Here is a 16,004-nt window from a genome sequence, read left to right on the forward strand (position 1 = left end):
ATTGATTTTCATTAAGCTTAACAAAGCAATACAAAATAAACAAACAGTCTTGTTACTACATCAATCTTGGAAATATATTCATCACATCTATTTCAATTATCCTTACTGCATTTACTTTATATAATCAATAGCAACTAATTTACTGACAAAATAGGAAACAGAGGCATTGAAACCAAAGGGGAGATAATAATGTAATTTCAGTGTAACAGTAAAGGCTTAACATAGCACTAACTGCACTGTTATAGGGAAGTAGCAATTCTTCTTTGCTCAATGAAATTTTTTAAATGCTCAGGCATAAAGAAAACAAAAGGTGTCCTGCAGGGAAACCGCAAGACAAACGAAAATCCCATAGACATAACCTCCTGACGAAAGGCTAAAAATCCTTTTCTCCTTAATTGCGTGACAAGTGCTAAATCTGGGAAAATCTTAATATTATTTTTATAAAAAGAGATAGGGTAATTAGAAAGTATTGTTTCATAACCTTGTTCAGGTCTAGAAAACGTACAAAGGAAACTAATAAAGTGCCCCGATCTATAACTTGATTATCAGTATTTTCTAGAAAATTGGTAAGATTCCCTTGAAAAGGTAACTCTGACGTATTTAAATTTGAGTTTTTCTTTGGCAAAAAATATAAAAAACTTATAACAAGCAAATCATTTTCAGAAAAACACAATATTTCTTTTAGAAATTTTTAAAGAGTTTCCATCGGAACTTCCCCAGCAACCCTAGGGAAGTCAAGGATACGTAAATTTAAACGTTTAGAATTATTCTCGAAAGTCTCTATACGTCTGGATAATACATCTCTATCTTTCACTACTGCCGCATGAAATTCCAAATTCCTTTTTTCAGTTTCCTCTAGGGTTTTAATTCTTTCCTCAGAGTTTTTAATAGAGTACTGAATTCCCATGATATCCTGTTGATTTTTCCCAGCCATAGAATCCATCTTTTTCTCCAGGCCTTTTATATTGGTAGCCATAACCGCCATTAAGTCCCACAAAAGTTCCAGCGTTACCACTGCAGGACGACTTGAGGTTCCCAGGGATTCACCACCGGCAGCCTGATCTTCTCCTCCGGTCGCCGAATCTAGCCAGGTCCGGTCTCTCTGCTCCTTCACCGTTCCCTGGTCGGCCTTCTCTGCTGCAAGATCTCTCTCGTCAACTACTGGAGACGGTGTTCTTAACCTGGAAGTAGTAATCTCCACTGTGGTGCTTCCCGGGAGATCCTCACTCGCTCTCTGCATCGGTGGCAATCCAAGATTTGGACTCAGCGAAGCCTCCTCTAAAGATTCAGACCGTCCTCCCAAATGGTCCGAATCAGCAGGATCCTCGGTTCCTGTTTTCAGTGCAGGTGAGGACATGTAACGTACAATCTCTTGCTGTATGGGAGAAGGAAGGGATAGTAAGGAAAAACCCTAACTTTCCCCTTGCGTTTTGGTGGCATTTCCTCGCAAAAAATAATTCACAGTCCCAGACAAGGACAGAGAGCTCCGTTCATGACCTGCGTCTATGCCACCAACTTGCCTCTGGTCAGTGGTCATCAATTTTTATATGTAATCAACTAACACTCAAATTCCAAAACCAGAATTCCAACTCCTTGACAATTTGCTGTGATATTTACCTAACCTTGTTTCACGATTCTGTAAACCGTTCTGATGATACAAAACACGTTAAATAAATAAATAGGGAACAATAATTAACCTTCTCAAACCTCACTAGGGCTAGAGGACACTCCATGCAACTAGCAACCGGCAGATTTAAAAGAAACTGTAGGAAGTATTTTTTTTTTCACTTAGCACACAATCAGGCTATGGAATCTGCTATCAAGGGATGTGGTCAGGGCAGTTTAAAAGGGGATTGGACAAGTTCCTGAAGGAAAATTCCATTATTAGGCAGGAAGACATGGGAAAGTCAGCACTTATCCCTGGAAGTGAAATATTTGAGATCAGTTCTGTAGAAATGTTAAGTAGTAGCAGTAGATCTGCCAGTACTTGTGACCCAGACTGGCCACTTGAAGACTGGAGAGTGGCCGATGTAATGCCAATTTTTAAAAAGGTGGTAGAAGCCATTCCTAAAAACAATTACTGGCTATATGGATCAGGGGCGGATTCCCGATGATGACCGGCCCGGGGATTCGCCGCCCAGGAGATACCACGTGGTTTGCCGAGTGCGGCTCTGTCACGGCTGCACTCGGCAGACCACATGACTAGAGCGACCGGCCCACCGGGGGATGCCTGATCCGCCCCTGATATGGATAGACATGACCTATTAGGAAAGAGCCAAGCCGCGAGATTTTTTTTGAAGGTGCTAATAAACATGTGGATACTATAGAGGTGAACCAGTCGATATAGTATATCTGGATTTTCAAAACTCTACACACAAAGTCACATCTGAAAGATTCCTCAGGAAATTAAGAAGGCAGTGTCCTATTGTGGATTGGTAACCGGTTAAAAGACCAGAAACATAGAGTAGGATTAATGGTCAATTTTCCCAGTGGTGAAAGGTAAATCGTGGAATGCCTCAGGGATCTTACTGGGGCCAATGCAGTTTAAGTAGTTCATGAATGTTCTGGGAAAAAAAAGGAGCAAATACCGAGCTGATCAAATTTGCAAATGCTACAATTTATTCAAAGTTGTTTAAACATGAGCAGACTGTGAAGAAGTGCAGGACATCGTGAGACTGGGCATCTAAATAGCAGATGAAATTTGAAGTGGCCAAATGCAAATTGATGCACATAAGGGAAAAAAAATGCAAATACAGTTACACAATATTGGATAAATAGATTATTTTACACAACCTTATGTAGCCTGAAAATCAAACTGCTTTTCCAACATATATTAAAGAAAGCATGCTTTTTACACAATAGTGGATCAATAAGTGAGCCTGCAAACCAGCGTCTGAAAGCGGCACACTGTGTTCATTGGCCCCAATTTCATTTTTGATCCAGATTTCGGCCTAGAAGAGAAATACTGTAGCACTGGGAAAAAGAAAAAGTGGGGGCATGTTTATTCTAGGACAAATCCATTCCTGGTGTTCTGGGGAACCAGTTTTTGCAGATTTATAGGATTCTTACATCAAAATGCATATAAAATGTCACATGAATATTCATTACATTCTGAAAATCAGACTTCTTGGAAGTTCTCCAAGTCTGCATTTGGCAACTATTGCCCCAGAAATGTCTGCATTACATAGTTTGATCTATCAGCTATTGGTGTACAGTATTTAAGTAGCAGGGATATTCTTGCAATAGGAACAGATCACTTACAAAAACATTTTTGTGAAGTCTCAGCGTGCTCCATCCTATACAAGCACATTTCTTGTAAGAGTGACCGGCAGATTGTGCAGCTGACAGCTGGGCAATATCCTTGTCTAAAGCAAGATAGGTAGGGGTAACCCTGCAGGCCAAATGGTCCTTATCTACTCCTAGCTCTTGTGCTATTTCTTTGGCTACAGGTGTGTTTTTAAAAGAGGAATTTCTTGTACCCCATTCTATTATGTGCCACACTGTCTGATAAGGGTGCTCTGCCCCATGGTCCCAATGTTTGAAACCCACCAACGAGAGTTTCAAGGGCTGGATGATTACAAAGAAACAGACCGTGAATCTGACAAGCCAGATATTTTGGGGCAAGTCCTGCTACATCCCAGTATCTCCCATTGCCAGGCGATGAAGGAAAGCAGTTCTTCACAGCCAAAGACCGGGCAGCCCAGTAGCACCCTCTCCTCCCACTCTTAGCACTGCATAATTTACCAGTACAGAGGCAAAAGCAGAAAGCAGCTTTCTGTACAGGTGGTGTCACAGAGGCCGAGACCTGGAACGCTCAGTGAGCAGATGGTAATCTGGATCATCCAAATAACGGAGACCATTTTCTTTTATTCAGTGCAACTCATTAGTGTGAGCTAAAGTTATTTCATTGTGACATTGTTCTTTCTGTAGGTAGGGTGATCATAGTTCCCTGGTTGGGGGGGGGATAAGCCAATTAAGTCCTAGATTTACCCCAGTGCATGCACAGGTAGTATTGAGTTCTGTAAGAAATGCAGGGCTACATCTCTCTGAACGCAATGGGGTTAAACTAGGACTGCAGGTATATGGTTACACTACTTCTAGGGCCCCCGATAAGGTCAGAAAGCTCTTTTTAGAGGTATTCTTAGTCTTTCTGTCCTGATAACGCAGGTTATGAAATGCACAGAACTGCAGCCCCAGATATAAGAATTCAATGGAGAGATGTGGCAAGCTTTGAAAGGAATTTTTAATGAGAATTAATCATGCAGTCCCATGATGCAACTCAAAGGAACTAACATAGTTATGCTTAAGCAAGAATCACTACTTTATTATTGGGTTCATTTGCATAATAGGGACAACTCATTCACCATCATAAGGTCCCCCTTAAGAGGCATTTCTTTATTTTATTTAGACATTTTATATACCGTCGTTCCAAATGAAGATCTCATTCGTACAATACGTCAACGATGGACTCTCTACCTGGGTAACATCAAGCTAGGTGGAGAGAACATTGCACAAATCTCATCTTGGAGTGAGTTTCCTCACAAGAGACCACTGTTCTGTTCGTACGTCTCACATTGAATGTCAAAGAGGCCCCTAACCCCCTACACTAATACTTAAACCTCACCTCGAGTTACTAGGTGGGCCTACCATAGGGATACAAATACCTGTCTAGGGCGGGGAACACTATGGCAAGGTGCTCTCTCTCTCTCTCATATTGTACTGAAACAGGCCTGTCAGGAGACATCATGAACCACAATATATACTGGCAATGCAGCCCAAATTGCACTAATAGTGCAGCTTGCAATAACAGCCTTTCGCATAGGTGATAGTGCAATTTGCAATACACATGCTTATTAGCATAAGGCACACCCCTTTTTGTTATCCAATGCGATATTGGAAAATGAGGCCCTTAGTGGTCGATGTGTATGGTTGCCAGGGTTTATGGAGTGGATGATAATACTCATTTTTAATAATACTTTACAATGGATTCTGGATTGCACTGGTCAATGTTCTTCCTACAAGGTCACCTTGCACCTTCGATGTTGTAGGAAGCCTCTGCCTCTCGGGTATCTTTTTTGTTTTGTTTCTGGGTAGTGTTTGACTAAAAGGCAGTCGCCCCCAGGACTAAGAGCGCCTCTTTTCCCATCCCTGGTTTTTTTAGTCTGCTCTGTTCTACTCTACAGAGAAACGCAGCATTCAGAAGATGCACAAGCAGCAAAGAAATCTTGTTACTGAAACAGGAAGTTTTTTGCAAAATGTTTCTTGTAAATGCTCATGGAAGAGCTCCTGCTAGCCAGACCTTAAAGACTTCAGAGATCAGAGTTAGTCCCCCTGGTCCATAAAAAGACTAGCAATAACCAGTGCTGGCTGCAATCCCCATCAGATTCACAACTGAGGACTTCATAGGTTTTCCCCCTCTTAACAGCCAAGTAGCCTCAAATATCACAAAGCCTGGACCGACTAATGATGAAATAAAAAAATTTTATTTATAAAAATTGTACATTTACAAGCATGCAGGCTGCTAAAGCAAAGATTACTTCTTAATTATATGCATTGACAGAATTGCAAGATTTAATACTGTCCTTGTCAGTTTCACAGTCCTAATGCCTTTCGCTTACAAAGCACTCACCACTTATGCACCGGTGAAGGGCATAGGGGGAAAGAAAGGGAGCACAGGACAGCAAGAACAAAAGGCAACTTTGCAAGAAGTTCTATCCACATTCTAGAAACCAATTTTAAAATCTGTTAGAAACGATTAACAGGTAAGAGCGTTGGTAAACTGTGTTTTTGGAGAATTAATAAGACAATGGCTCAGAGACACAGAGCTATATCACACGTGCAGGGCACATGCGTGTGCCTGGATTGCATTACATACAGTATACACACACACACATACACACTGCTCCCACCCCTGCTACATGGTGAAAAAAAGTTATAAAACAAGCCTTTTTTTACTGAAACAAAAATCAGTTTATAGTCACAGTTCAACAATGGCAGTGGGAGTCAGCTGCTGGCAATTCAAGTGCAAACACGCTGTACAGAGGTTACGGCATTCAGCAAGCATGGGAGCGGGCAACTCTGGACCCAGAGAGCCCCAGGCGGGTCTGGTTTTCAGGATCGGCGCAGTGAAGTCTTCCTGCCTACGTTCGCCCTAAGACTGCATTGTTCATCTACTTGTCTCCTGTTACCTTGAAAACCAGATCAGCTCGTGGTTCTTGGAGGCTGGCACTGCCCAAGGCTTACACCTCCACGTCCGGGGTGCACAACTTCACTCATGATAAAATATATCTGCAAGTGCCTTGCTCTTTATAGTTTTCCCTCCCGCACTAAAAAAAGAAAGAAAGAAAGAGGCCTGGCTACAGATCCTCTCTCACCCTGCTTGCCCCTCCTCTGTTTACTGGTTACTTCAGGCGGAAAATACAATAAAAACTTCAAGATGTGCTTTTATATAGCTGATGTCATCAGACACTTATATGACATCACAGGACAGCAATCATCCGATTGTCTGACGTCAGCTGCAGAAAGAACACATCCCAAGCTTCATCATCCACATGCAATGTCCAGTAAAGGCTGAATTTTCAAAAGGGATTTGCATGCATAAAACCAGGGCTTGGGTGTGTAAATGGGCCCGGGGGCGGTTGTACACAAAGGAATGTGCAAATGTGCAAAAAAGTGATCTGTGCATCCTTTTGTGTGTATGAGAAAGAGGGCAGGGGCAGAGCTGGGGATGGGGAAACTTACACACATAATTTACCATCTCCAAGGGTGGTTATAAAATGACCCTCCAATTGTGCAAACCAGAGAAAATTAACCAGTAAATTGAGCAGCGCAGGGGCTGGAAGCACCACGCCGGTGACTGGAATGTCATCTCCGTTCTGCACAAGGACTTTTAATCACCAGAGAGATGATTTCCATGTTAAGCGCGGTGTTACAAGATCAGTCAGCAGTTTGTGTTGTCTGTCCAGATGTCTGGATGAAGCAAGCACACTGGTAGCTTTCAAAGCAAAGTTATTTTGGTTGGTTAAGTATCTGCGTGTGAAGACCGAACATCAGAGTCCCTAAAACACATTTTGCAGTAAAGTCAATTAGAAGATAAATTATTGCCTACACGCTTGCTACAGTAACAAGGGAATCAGTCTGTCTAGTTTATATTAAATTAGCATTTTAATAGCAAGTGCTTCAGAGGTTTAACCAACCACATCAGGCAAGCCATTTAACAATAGTGTGCCTTTTTCAGAGATTTTACCATTGAAAGGGAGAATTATGACAGATTCACAGCAATGGCGCTCTTCTCTCCCCCCCCCCCCCCCCCCAACAGATCCATGAAATAAACGGTTAAACGCAGTACAAGCTTTAGTAAACGTATTTGAAAGCACGTCGTTTTAGGAAACACATCAACTTCTAGGTCCTAAAGGATGACGTTTCTTCCAGCTACGAGGTTGACTCCATTTGGAAAATGCATTCCTTGGAAAACTATTCATTAAAAAAAAAAAAAAAAAAAAGTGCCAAAATTCAAATACGTCTACAGCAGGAAAAGAAAAAAAAAACTGAAAAGAAGGAAAAAGGAGTTTATTGAATGGGTAACTTCCAGCCCTTCAGCCTCTGGAGAAAAGAGGGTCAGTGGGTTTTCTAGAAATTTATCATATAATAAGAAATGTAATGAGTTCCGTTTTACATGGCCCAAAGTCAATTTGTGCAAATGCATTATCCAGCTAATGGCGTCTCCTCACAGAAGGATGCATTCTTCTATACTGTAGTGACACCATCCCGACATGAACTTGTCCCCAAAATACCATTCCAGGAACAGCAAAAAAAAAAAAAAAAAAAATCCTTTACTGGAAAGGAAATTCATTAGCCAACTTTGCAGAGAGAAGTGGGGCTCACTGCTGCTCCCCTATGTTAACAGTGACGTGATTTATAGGGAGCGGGTGGGCTTCTGTGTTGAATACCCAATCATCCAGAGCCAGCAGATCATCTTCTGAGAATAAGAGATAGAGGTACCTGCATCCATAGATGGGAGACAAAACAAGAAGAAAGAAATTAGAAGGCCAGCGGTTGGTATTTCCCCAAAGAAAGCTGTCTGTCTCTCTTCAGGCTCTCCACTGGCTTTGCCCTGTGTGTTCTACATTACAGATGGCGTCTCCATAATTTTCAGTATCTAAGAATCCAGGAAGGGCTAGGTTTCCAAACCATAGTCATGACTTAGGTGTGTAAAATAAGGAGTTATGCACATTAACTCAGCTTCATTCGCCCAATGTGGATTTCATGCTGCGCTGCACACATAGATCTGTCAACACGGTATTCTGGGGAGGGAGGTGCATGTTCTGATGGCATTAGCAATTTGCGATGGAGGAAGGGCACGTAACCTGAATTTTCATAAAGCTGTGTGCAGTCATGGCATGCCATGTACATTCACGGCTTTCCAGCCCCATTTGCCAATGGGCAAAGTTACAAGCAAGCATTTAGCCACATAGCTACCAGCCCTGCAAAGTCAACTGGTGCGCGTACGGCACGCCTGAAAATTGAGCTGGCTCCGTGCACATTTGAAATGACATACAAATTTGTGAAAAGTCACCCCTTCATGTACGGTTGTCTCCAGCCTTGATCCACGGATCTTCGCCATTGCTCGGAAAGTCCCAGACACATATGATCAGGCTGTGGTGTTGTCCCTTGAGCATTTGGTTGAAGAATGTGGGACTGCTCAGTGGAGGAGGGGTTGGACTTGGGGTCTTGGGTTGCTATTATGGCATTAGTAGGTTTTCAAATGGGGCACAATGTTATTTACATTTGTTCTAGGTGTTTGCAGTTTGTTTCATGGCATGGAATGTTATAGTTTATGATTTTACGCTGCCTAGTTCGCACCAAATGGGGCGGGAATTGTGGTTTATATGTAAATAAATTATGTCTTAAATTAATATAGCAGAAAATGCAGATTTGACATGCAGCTGCACACATGGATTTTGTGTTATTTTCAAAGGCGATGTTGGTGGGTTCTGTACTTACTTTAAGGTCTCTGCTAGGAAAAAACTCTGCTGTACGTTGTCATGACTTGGGGTTGTGCTGTAAACATCCCGAATCCCAGAAAAACCAGTTTCTAATCTACAATGCTTCTCCAGTGCCTAGAAACAGAACAAAAAAAACACCAAACAATTCTGTTACTGGCCAGATGCCACTACAGCCAGAGCTGCGGTAACGCAGCACTCACGTAGCCCTGACCTTCTGGCAGGCTACCCGGGGGGGGGGGGGGGGGGGGACTACAATTAGACTAGCAGCTGGTTCTGCCTGGCAGCTGGTAAAGCTTAGAGATGACTAGAAGCCCTGGCAGAAACACGGGTGCTCATTTAGCCAGGTCTGTCTGACAGACTACGCAGGGAACCTAGGAAGACATGTTCAGGCAACAACTCATGGTTAGATATAGGAGGCATACTGGGTGTAAACTATGAACGCTCATCTATCCAAGAGAGCGGAGGACAAAGCTGACACACACTGTCCTGGATAAAAAGTAAGCAATCAAGGTTCACTCTTTGGTCAGATAGAGGTTTGTAACATGCCCGGTGTTTATGGCAGGAAGAGGAAATGTAATATTTCATCTCCAAGGCTGGCGGCTGGGATGTACCCTAAGCAGTCTGGGAAGACTGGATGGGTTGCTTGGTCCTTTTTTCTGCTGTCATCTCCTGTGTTACTACAAAAGTACTAGGCCATTTAATTCCCGATATTTATATACATCAGAACTTAATACACAGGTTACAAGGCTATAGACCTCGTGGATTCTTTAGCCACTGGAAATTGCACAAGCAACCTCACGTATACTGATAACAGCAAGTAACAGGACTCATCCTCTCTCAACTGTAGAAGCTTTAATGTGGTCCAGGTACCCGACATGAGCTGCCAGGCATCCATCCCACAGGATCCTCTTAACAACCTGACACAAGCAGCTGCAGGGTTCAGGCTTCCTGCTATGGGTTTACTGCAGACGAAAGGCGATTCCACGCACAGCTGGCCATGGTAGATCCACAGTCTGCCTGTGGGAATCTGCGTGGCCTCCGCAGTCAGTGTCACGAGGCACCGTAGGGCGCTCCTGAGCATGCTGCTGCTCCAGCAGCCAAAATCTAGCTCAGGAGCTGAATTTCAGCCTTCCAGGTCCCTAGTGGGGCATTTCCACAGCACCATGCTGTTAACACACTTAGAATAGAAGAGAGGTATAACGTGTGACTATTGCTTGCTCAAATCTAACTCATGGTTATAGGGCATCACCTAGGAGTGGGTTCTCAGTAAGCTGCTTGGTTTAAGCCAGAGAGCCTCCTGTACAGGGATAGCTGCAGAGCTGGCTAGCACGGAAGTTTCAGCATTAAATCGGCAAAGTCTGCAGCCCAACCCATCCAGGGCTGACCTTAGGAGAGTGCGGGGTGCAGGGGCAAATCAGTCGCAGCAGAGCCCTGGAGCGCAGAGGTGCAGGGCTCCACCCCTAAGCTGGGAGTGCCAGCCCAGCGGCACATTGCACGGGTCCCCCCCCTCCCTTCAAAGTGCAGGGTCCAGGGCGGTGGCTCCTATCCAGGCCCCACTCCCCCAGTCAAAGACAGAACTGAACTCAACCACACCTCCAAGAGCACGTATGTTTGGCGCAACACGCACGGACCTCGCCGACTTTCTAGTACAGGCGAAAAAATGGATAACTCATGATTAAAAATACAGGGATAATATCCTTTTTTTTTTTTTACCTGCACTAGAAAGTCGGCGAGGTATGTGCGAGCCCGCCAAACCGGAAGAAACGAATGCAAATCCCTACTAAATACAGCCATCTCGTGAAACTTGAAGGCAAATCTAGCGACCTCCGTCACAGGAGGTAATGATTCAATTATAGGAATCAAAGTTTTGTATTACTGCAGTTACCACAGAAACAGACCCTCGTGCGCCCTGCGGAAGTAAAGGCTCTGCAGGAACGTTGCAACATATTGAAGTCTCAGTGAAAAGAAACCTTTAGCAGAGAAGACACAAAGAAAGCCGAGGAATTTGCTCAAGTTTGAAACTCTGGCTAGCAGCAGGAAAAGGGAACGCGAGATTGCGCTTAACATGCATTAATGTTCCATGCCAGGGTTTGGGTTTTCTTTTTTTCCCCCACTGTGAAGTTTCCTCCTGCTCCTTTCTACTTCCAGCTCAGTCAGAACTAGGATCCGGTGCCATGACCTTTCATTCGAAACTCCCTGGGGATTTGTCCTCGTATTTTGTACCTTCCCGCTTTCCCAGTGGACCTCACCTGGTCAGCGCAGTGGAGGTCCTGGGTCAGGGGCCATACACCAGGGCTCCTTCTGGGACTCTGCAATCACGGGCCCTGAATCCGGCCACTAGGGGTCGCCGTTAAGCAAGGAGCAGGACGCCCTCCCTCTACAGCCAGCGACAACTCAGGGAGCAAAAGGCCGCATCCAGGAATTGAGCCAGGGACCTTCCACGTAGCAGAGCCCAGCACAGCCCCGCTACCGAGCCGGCCCACCAGGCTTTCAGGAAAACATTTTCACTTTTCAGGCTCTCATTTATTTATTTACGAGCAAACACAAAAGTTATTCGGCAACCAACGTTCACGTGCGGTACGCGCCGTCCCTACCTTGACAACCTCCCAGCCCCAGGCCCTGTACTTGGGGTCATGCGTCATCCTCCACATGTACATGTAGCTCTCCACCACCTCTGGCCGCAGGATGTAATACCTCTCGCTTAGCCGGGTGGCTGTCGCTTCTGCCCCGGAGTCAAACCGGAAAGCTTCCGGTCCAAGCTTGGTATCTAAAGATGTAGCAAACACAGAAAATAAAAAAAGTAGTCCGTCACATTTATTAGCGCCAGCTCTGTAATGTGGTCATGACATTCTTTCTAATGATCACTTTTGTGTCGTATGGGGGAAGATTTAATTATGTACCTTGTAACGCGGAAGTGGGGAGCCAGGGTGCATTTGCCTTCACTACCTCAGAACTGGCCCCCTTGCCCCTCAGAAAAGTGTTAGCAGTATCTTATCACAGGGCACTCTGCTTTCATACCACAAGTGAAAACCCTTCTCCTTCCCCTCATGCGTCCCATTGTAAAATAATATTACGATGCTTTCTTCCCAATAAATATCAGGTGATTTAGGAGGCACGGGAGCAGTGTGCATTGCCACGGAATGACGTTCACGCCAGAGATCCGCTCCCAGCCGACGGCACAGCTCGGTCATTGCGGGTTCACGTCCAATCTGCGTTTACAGTGCTTTTCGTGTCCCCCAAAATTCCATCCTAGAGGCTGAAAGGAGCCTCTCAGTTCCCTCTCAGCCCTGCCATGACGCCGTGCTGAGTACGGACCGCCTCCATATGTTCTACCACAGAAACAACTTATAGTGTTGCCAGCTATGCCCAGTCACCAAGCGCGGCTTGATTTCAATTAGTCTTTTTTTTTTTTTTTTTTTTAATTATTCGCTACAAACACCACGTTTGACAGAGAAGGGGGTTCATGGGGGGGGAGGGGAGGAGTGGAATACCGCAGATCCACGCTCCTTGGCGCGGCAGCACAGCTCACCTCCAGTACGCTTCCGCAGACTCGTGCCGCAGGGCCTGGCCGCTGCACGTTATCCACTCTCGGGCAGAGGGTCCCCAGGCATTGCACTGCGATACGGGGCAGGAGCCGGTCAGCAGTGTTTTTGTTTTTGTTTTTTTTTACCTGCGCGGACGTAGGATTCATGGCAGGTGCGCGTGAGCTCCGCGGCCAGATCCAGGTAATGCTGCTGCTTCTCTTCTGCGGCGTCTTCGGCCCCTAGGGCGATCATGCCCCCGGAGAAACAGGCCAAGTGCCCCATCTTGTGGTCCAGTATCCCTCCCCGCCATTCCGCAATGTAGGTCAGTCCCCCAGCAGACTTCTTTACGAGATTTGCTTCTATTGCCTAGAAATGTGAACATGGAATCTGAAGAGACTTTACGCACAGCCACCTCCTTCCTTCAGCGTCTCATTATCACTCTGTTAGATCCTTGAAAAAGTTTGGGGCCGATATTAAGTCACTGGCCGGATTGCATAGTTAACCAGATAAACTTTGGCTAACTTTGTCGGGATATTCAGGGATGCAGCCACGCTGCTAAATATACCCGGTTATCTCAAAGTTATCCCGATAGAGTTTATCCGGTTAGCGTTAGGACTACTCTATGGCAGAGTTAGCCCTTTAAGTTATCTGGCTATCTCCAAATATCTGAGTTAGTCAGATAACCTAGCTAAGTTAACTCTGCCTTTCAACAGTCCAAGAATGCCCCCTACTGAATCCAGCTCAATTTTAGCCAGATAACAAGTTATCCAGCTAACACACAGCTGGATAAGTAGGGGAAATATTCAAAAGCTAGCATTTAACTGGAAAACTCGCTAGTTATCCAGCGGATACTACTCCAAACCCAATAAGCCCGATACTTCACTTTCAATGCATATCCAGCACAGCTCTCTGCTTCTACGACAGGGGGGAATGAAAAAAAGTGGATCTATATACAGACAACAACCAACAAGGACTGAATTACATAGTCGGGGTAAATAAGCATGGGTGTAGCTTGCTTTTTGCGGCGGTTACTATCCCTAACTAATTAAGCTAGATATTCACTTAGATGCAGTTCCAACACTGCTCTCTACATTAATGGAGGGGGGGGGGGGGGAAAGGGAAACAGAATCAAAAGGTTACTAAGGGCCAAGAGTAACAGATAAGTATGAAAAGAAAAAAGTGTGAAAGCTTGCTGGGCAGACTGGATGGGCCGTTGGTCTTCTTCTGCTGTCATTTCTATGTTTCTATGTTACATGCTGCTGAATATTGACCTCTTTGTGTCCACTGCACTAGGGAACAAAAGCAGCTCAGGACAAGGATCATGAGATGAAGCTAAAGGAGGGCTATTGAAAGAAAATACGAGGAAAGATTTCTTTACCGAGAGGTGGTGGTCAAGGCAAGGGAGGGAGGTTGAGCAGGGTGACACCACATGCAGGGGGCAACTGGATGGACCATAAGGCTTACCTGCTGACAATTACCTTGTTATTGGTTACTGAGTACAGATATTGAAATGAGCATTGGTCAAAAAGACACTACATCAATTAAATTAAAATAAAGTCAATTTTAGATTTCCTAAGCAGAGGCCATATGTCATGCTTGACTGTCACACATTAGGCCCCTGGCATGCAAGATGCACAAAACAGGTACAGCATGGGTGGGCATCCTACCTCCAGTGCCTCGTAGTACATTTCCTTCGCTTCCCTGTCCGTCCTTGCTGACATCAGCCAGGATTTGATCAAGTATTCGTAAAAACTGTCTCCGAGTCCTCCAACTGAGACGTGGTCTGGAAAAACAGAAAGGCACAAGAGGCATTTGTTCACACGGGCCTTTCTCCCCCGTCCGTAACCTGCAAGAATCAAGGACAGTGACCGAACAGTGATGCTTTCCTAGGAGACCCCCAACCCATGGACCCTGGACTAACAGCTCCCAGTGTGACCATTCAACCAAGAAAGCACAAAGCTGGGCAGAGACACAGAACTGGGTTTCCATTACAAAGCACCAGGGGGGCATTTGACCAATCAAATTGCTGGACTGGGCGAGAGGCCACGACTACCCCCGAACCCCGTGTTGGAGCTTCTGTACAGTGTTAAAGTGGGACAACTCCATTTCAGGGCGATGGACCTAGCCTAACCCACCCTTTAAAAAAACAAAGATAAAGTGTCTGCAATGGCGAGGACAGCGGGTCTTTCATGAGACATTACAGTGCGCTGCGGCAGGCGCCTCTTACTGTGAAAGAGCATTTCCACTTGTGCACGGGTTTGGTGGCATCCCATCTCGCCATTCTCTCCGCACGTGTGCCAGTGGTGACAACACACGGACAATAATAATCTCAGCACGGTGGAGTTACGGACCTGTGAGCATCTTCAGGGTAGCTAAATTCAGCTTCCATTTTCAGAGTTATGCTTCAGGTGCCCAGACAGCTCTGGGTCATCAGGGACGGGCCGAGCCAGTCCTGGCTCTAAACCTTCGCAAGCCGTTCCAATCTCTGAAACCAGCAGGAACTACAAGTTCATAGATGCAATGGGGCAAAACCAGGACTGGCATGCCCTGTCCCTTGACACGGAGTTGTCTAGTCACCTGACTTATATGAATAATTCAGAATCATAAAACCCTCTTCATCCAGGCAGGATCCCGATTTGAATTCTAATCAATGATTCTAACACATCTGGGTTGCATGTTAGCCTGGTAAAAGGGGAAGGAACAAAGCAAAATATCTGGGGCAAAGCAAGTCAGAGGGAAACAACAGGACTCCAAGATGCAGCTGGACAGCAGGGATTAGAAACTGCATCCCCCGGAGCAGTGGTTTCTCAGGGTTTGGGCCTCGAGGTGTCCTGCCAGTCCGATTCACAGGCTATTCACGAGAAATTTGCATGGGATTCATTTCCACAGGTTTTCTTGGTGCACCCGGGTAATTGGCAACTTGCTGATATACTGAAAGTAAGACTGGATCGCAGAGCGGTCTGCCCCATTCATGCCTTGTGCGCTTGCCTGAATTCTAAGTCTTTGGTTCACTGGAGGATTATCCAGAACTTAACTGAGCATGAAAAGCTGTGAATTTAAAAGAAAGCCACTAACAGCAACTGAAAAAAAAAAATAGATTTCTTGCCGCTCACTAAAATTTCCTTAAAATATAAAAATAAAATGCTTATCGGCATCTCTTATCGGGTAGGACGGGAGTGACTTGGCTGAGGCCAGACCAGTCTTCTGATGGCTCAGTTTTACCTTATAGGCTTCTCTGTGAACCTGGCGTATGGAGAAGGGAGAATCCCCAAAAAGTCCTACAACAGAAAAGAAGGTCGAATTCAATTATAAAAAAAAAAACAAACAAACCAGCGCGCACAGAAATAAAAAGTAGCTACAGTGAGGTAGGAAGCAAAAAAAGTGAGGCAAAGACTGGAGAAAGAAGGAACAGGAAGAGCTGGCGAGAAAGCCAAAGGGAAAGCCGACTATCAGGAGAGCGTTCGGAACAGCAGCA

At 45.1% G+C, this 16,004-nt stretch overlaps 1 protein-coding gene across 3 annotated transcripts in view; it reads right to left on the reverse strand.

Moving 5' to 3' along the window:
* Positions 1–5,461: 5,461 nt before the first annotated feature.
* The window catches only part of MAN1C1 (mannosidase alpha class 1C member 1), a 45,811-nt gene continuing 35,268 nt past the window's right edge, over positions 5,462–16,004 (reverse strand). For 2 of the 3 annotated variants that reach the window (XM_029619844.1, XM_029619845.1), the window contains exons 9-13: positions 14,197–14,312; positions 12,676–12,895; positions 11,600–11,772; positions 9,004–9,119; positions 5,462–8,001 (exon numbers count right to left, since the gene is read on the reverse strand). In XM_029619844.1, coding sequence (XP_029475704.1) covers positions 7,881–8,001; positions 9,004–9,119; positions 11,600–11,772; positions 12,676–12,895; positions 14,197–14,312 — 746 coding nt within the window. In that variant the 3' untranslated portion in view covers positions 5,462–7,880. The remainder of the gene's footprint in view (positions 8,002–9,003; positions 9,120–11,599; positions 11,773–12,675; positions 12,896–14,196; positions 14,313–16,004) is intronic. The other variant, XR_003859199.1, reaches the window with a different exon arrangement.

Source organism: Rhinatrema bivittatum, chromosome 11 (genome assembly GCF_901001135.1).
Source record: "Rhinatrema bivittatum chromosome 11, aRhiBiv1.1, whole genome shotgun sequence".
Lineage (NCBI taxonomy): Eukaryota > Metazoa > Chordata > Amphibia > Gymnophiona > Rhinatrematidae > Rhinatrema > Rhinatrema bivittatum.